Below are 4404 nucleotides of genomic sequence, written 5' to 3' on the forward strand. Positions count from 1 at the left end.
AGGTATATTTTGAAAATTTATATTTATAGATTAATTACCTGCATGTTTATAATGTTTATAAATTAAATTAAAAGTGTTATTTTTAATCAAAATATAAAAAAAAAAAACTCATCATTTCATTCTGGTTCCAAAACCTCAGTAATATGTGCATGCAAGTTAGTGGCACAGTTGATTTTACAAACAGATTCCAAAACCTCAGTAGTATGTGCATGCAAGTTAGTGGCACAGTTGATTTTACAAATAGGTTCCAAAACCTCAGTACTATGTGCATGCAAGTTAGTGGCACAGTTGATTTTACAAACAGGTTCCAAAACCTCAGTACCATGTGCATGCAAGTTAGTGGCACAGTTGATTTTACAAACAACTGCTGCGATTTTTCAAATTATCAATAACACGATGTACGATTTGAGGTTTTTGGAGTCAGAATAGTGTATATACTTACTTTAAAATTCAATTCTTGAATTGAATCTTTCATGAATTTCTAAGTATGGCAGGAATGAATGGAATTCAAAATCAATCTTCGCAAGACGATGAGGAAAGGAGAAGCTGCAACTCTACGGAAGGCCATTGTTTAGAGGAGCCAAGGAAGCGAAGGGGGCGACCTGTGGGTTCTAAAAACAAGGCCAAAGTCCCAGATATTGAAGGTGGAGACTCGGTTTTTACTCTCGAGTTAGTAAAAGGAGATAACGTAATTCATTGTTTGAATGAGTTAAGCAACAGTAAACACGTTGGAATCTCCATTTTTAAAGTCCGTGGAATAGTAAAAAACGTCAAAATCCAGCGTTGTACTGAAGGAGGGATTCCACAACCCCCCATGATTTTGGAAGGAAGCTTTGAGTTGAAAAAGCTGTCTGGTTCTTTTGTGCCTTCCGTCTGGAATTTTAGTCCTGACACTTTGTCAGCAATTCTGGTAGGTCGTCAAGGGGAGGTCAGAGGAGACATTGTTGGAGACAATCTGTGGGCAGCTGGTCCACTTACTGTTCTAATAACATTCAAAGTTCTTCGTCCACCTCAGGCAACTGTGCACAATGGTAATGGCATTGGTGAGGGCATCATGTTATCTTCTCCTCCTTCTTCTTCTGCTGCTGCTCAATGCATTCGTCAACCAAATCAGAACAATGTGTTTTCTTCGACTCGTTGTCCTCTTCCACCACCACCACCAGTGCACCTTGGTAAAGGTATTCTTAGTAGTAGTAGTATGCATCTTCCTTCTTTTTCTTCTTCTTCTGCTGAATACACTTGTCAACCAAATCACAACAATGGGTTTTTTTAACAGATTCTTCAACTCCTAGTCCTCTTCCACCAAATCACAACAATGCGTTTGCTACAGGTTCTTCAACTCCTGGTCCTCTTCCACCACTTATACCACCTCAGGCGAATGTGCACAATGAATTCAATGGGTTTCCGCAGGCAAGTGTGCACAATGAATTCAATGGGTTTCCTCAGGCAAGTGTGCACAATAAATACAATGGGTTTGCTTCAACTCCTCTTCAGGCAAGTGTGCACATGAATGAACACAATGGGTTTCCTTCAACTAATGTGCACACTGAATACCCATCTTGTACACCTCCTCCTCACCACGTCCCAGCAAGGATGAGCAATGAATACCCTCCATCGGCACCACCTGGGTCAGTACCCGATTTTTCAAATTTTTCTTCTGATTTTCAAGGTGTTTCTACCTCTGTACCGTGGTCCAACAATCCAGATAATGGTGGTCACTACTCTGTGCCCTAGGAAGATGTTGGAATCGTTTGTCGTTGTATCAAAAGTTACAAACATCAGACTTAACCCAGATCCACAGGAAGCTTACTGCCATGTCATGAATCTCGAAGTCAGTGTCGGAAGCCTCACTGCCAAGGAGGCAGCTTACTGCCAACAGAGGATTAGGGGCTTTAAAAGGACAGAGAGTTGGAACATATACACTTTTCTTTCTTGTGGTGACTTGTTAATAGTTTTAGAGCTAGTTAGTATAGTTTGTTGATACTTTTGTGGTGACTGGTTATAGTTTAAGAACTAGTAAGTATAGTTTCTTGATATTTTTTCAATTGATTTTAATGTTGCTGTTGTAGTTGCTGTTACAGCAGTGATTTTGGTTGCTTTACTGCAGTATTTCTTTTTCGTAGCATCTGTTTGTAATTCTGATTTGCTTTCTCTAATAAATGAAAAAAAAGTAAATATTTTTTTTTTTTTCCTTGTCACTGCTGGTTATAATCTTGTTGTGACTGGTGATAATTTCAATCAAGTGGGGTTTCTTGATATTTTCTTTCTCACTCAATCAGAATTGCTATTAACTTCTGTGTTCTTTCTTTTTGTTTTCTAAAGCATGGATGCAATGTTAACATCAAGTTAGAAAATCGATATGGGAGCTTGCACTTGGTTATATAGATTTGAATTTACTTTCTCTCATAATCTAGTTGTGCATGAGTCAATATTTAATAGACTTCACTTGTTACAAATTTACCAGTTTTGGAGACTGAAAGCTTGTTGTGAGGAAAATTTTAAACATTTTTAAGTGTCATGATAAAAGATTTCTCATTATCATACTATGATATAGAATTTAATTAGAAAATTTAAATAAAACTTAAATTGTTTTTCAGAATGCCTAAATTAAGAAATGCTTAGATTTTTTTTAAAGTGTTAGGCTCTATTGTTTTGAACAGCAATTATGTGTTGTAATGAATGAATACAAATACAGAGAGCTGTATTGATAAAACACACAGGTTTTTACTGAAACAGAGGTAGGGAATCAGATTTTTCATGTGTTTACAGCTTTTTTTTTTCAGGTTTGTCTTTGGGTTTGGAAGGAGAATTTGCGGTTTTTTTACATCAGTATCTTGTGAGATTTTCAGCATTCTTTAGGATTCTTATAGAACAGATTTTTAAGCACTTTTTAAGGTTTTCTACATAGATTATTTGTTTTACTTTTGGGGATTTATATTCCACTTGTTTGGAGGGTTTTTGGAGGAGCTAAAGCATCATTACTAGGTACTCTTCAATCAGAGCTAAACCAGTATGATGCTAATTTTTTCATTATTTCTATATTTTTCTTGAATTTAGTTCATTTTGATATGAAAATATGGGTCTATAAATATGAAAACCAGATTATTTTGCTATTCATTTGATTTTATTTTTCCAAAATTATATTTCTGTGTATGGATATATGTACATAATTGCTTCAAATGCTATGAAGAATATATACACGATTGAAAAAATGACATTGTAAACTCACTTTTAAGATTTGTGTGACTGTGTTTTAGAAACTGTATTTGCTTAAATTAGTTGATTTGATGCAGTTATGAACATAAAAAAAAATTGGATGATTGACTTTATATGCACATGCATATGCATATGTGTAGGCAATGGTATATGTATGCTTGTGATCTAATGATTTGTAGAAGAATACTCAACTAACATATATCTTGAATTCATAGGTTGGCTTTATACCCAAAAATTAATAAATATAGAGTAAGGAAATCTAGTTGTGGGTCAATCTTCTAATTGTTCTTTTGGGAAGGTTATAACTATATCTCTTGTGTATTTGATTGATATCATCAATTGGATTGCAGCTGATTTATTACTCTTTAATTTTGTATAAAGTTTAATATCAATTGTATAGTGAAAAGCTAGTGGCTTCAATGTGATTGAACTAGAAATAGCTATTTAGCTGAGTGGGAACTTTAGTGCATATAAATTTCTCCTCTTGAAGAACGCCAACAAAGTGGACTTAACATTATATTGATAGACTATATTATAAATGTTTGTCTTGAGTAACCATCATCTAATGGCTTAATTGGTCTGCGAATTTGAATTAGAGATAGAAAGGGTGGTTTGATATGAATTTGATTCTTTATTTTTATAACCATGATGTGTTTAGAGAACTTGTGTCATTTTCCTTCTATATAGATTAAGTGTTATGGTAAAGCAATAGATTGTGGATATTTTATAATTCTTATATTGAACAATATAGTATTTAATCCTTAAATAAAAGAGTATTCTATATAGTTAGATCTCTTGATTCATGGAAGATTAATGTCCATATTGTTATTTTTATGATCATCTCATTTAGATTATGTGTTGAGTTGAAAAACTTGTAACATGAAGATGATTTTGTGTAAACTCTCTTAGATAATGATAAGATGTTGAATTCTCTTTTTCCTTCTTGATAATATTTTGACTAATGATTGTAGTCTTGCATATTTCTTAAAAGTTGAGTGAATTGGGTAATGGTTATGTTTGACTTTAGATTGGTGGAAATATAATTGATAATGAGAGTCTTGATAAGGTATCAAGTGCAGGGATTGTTGTTCTTGTATTCTCTTGTGTGCACTTATATGCTTATGTAAGATATGTATGGCTTTATATTCAATCTTGTGTTCTCTCCATGCTTGAGATAAATTCATGATA

General features: G+C 33.9%; 1 protein-coding gene across 2 annotated transcripts; it reads left to right on the top strand.

The window, feature by feature from the left end:
- Positions 1-347: 347 nt before the first annotated feature.
- On the top strand, positions 348-2068 carry LOC131065647 (AT-hook motif nuclear-localized protein 26). Of its 2 annotated transcripts, none has more exons than XM_058000223.2 (2): positions 348-1178; positions 1277-2068. In XM_058000223.2, exons 1-2 carry the CDS (start codon positions 488-490, stop codon positions 1732-1734), a joined length of 1149 nt encoding a protein of 382 aa, XP_057856206.1. In that variant the 5' UTR covers positions 348-487; the 3' UTR covers positions 1735-2068. The 2 variants fall into 2 exon arrangements, with proteins under 2 accessions (XP_057856206.1, XP_057856207.1); XM_058000224.2 differs by having other exon boundaries at positions 377-1178; positions 1331-2068.
- Positions 2069-4404: the final 2336 nt, after the last annotated feature.

This window comes from Cryptomeria japonica, chromosome 3, assembly GCF_030272615.1.
Source record: "Cryptomeria japonica chromosome 3, Sugi_1.0, whole genome shotgun sequence".
In the NCBI taxonomy this organism is placed as follows: Eukaryota; Viridiplantae; Streptophyta; class Pinopsida; order Cupressales; family Cupressaceae; genus Cryptomeria; species Cryptomeria japonica.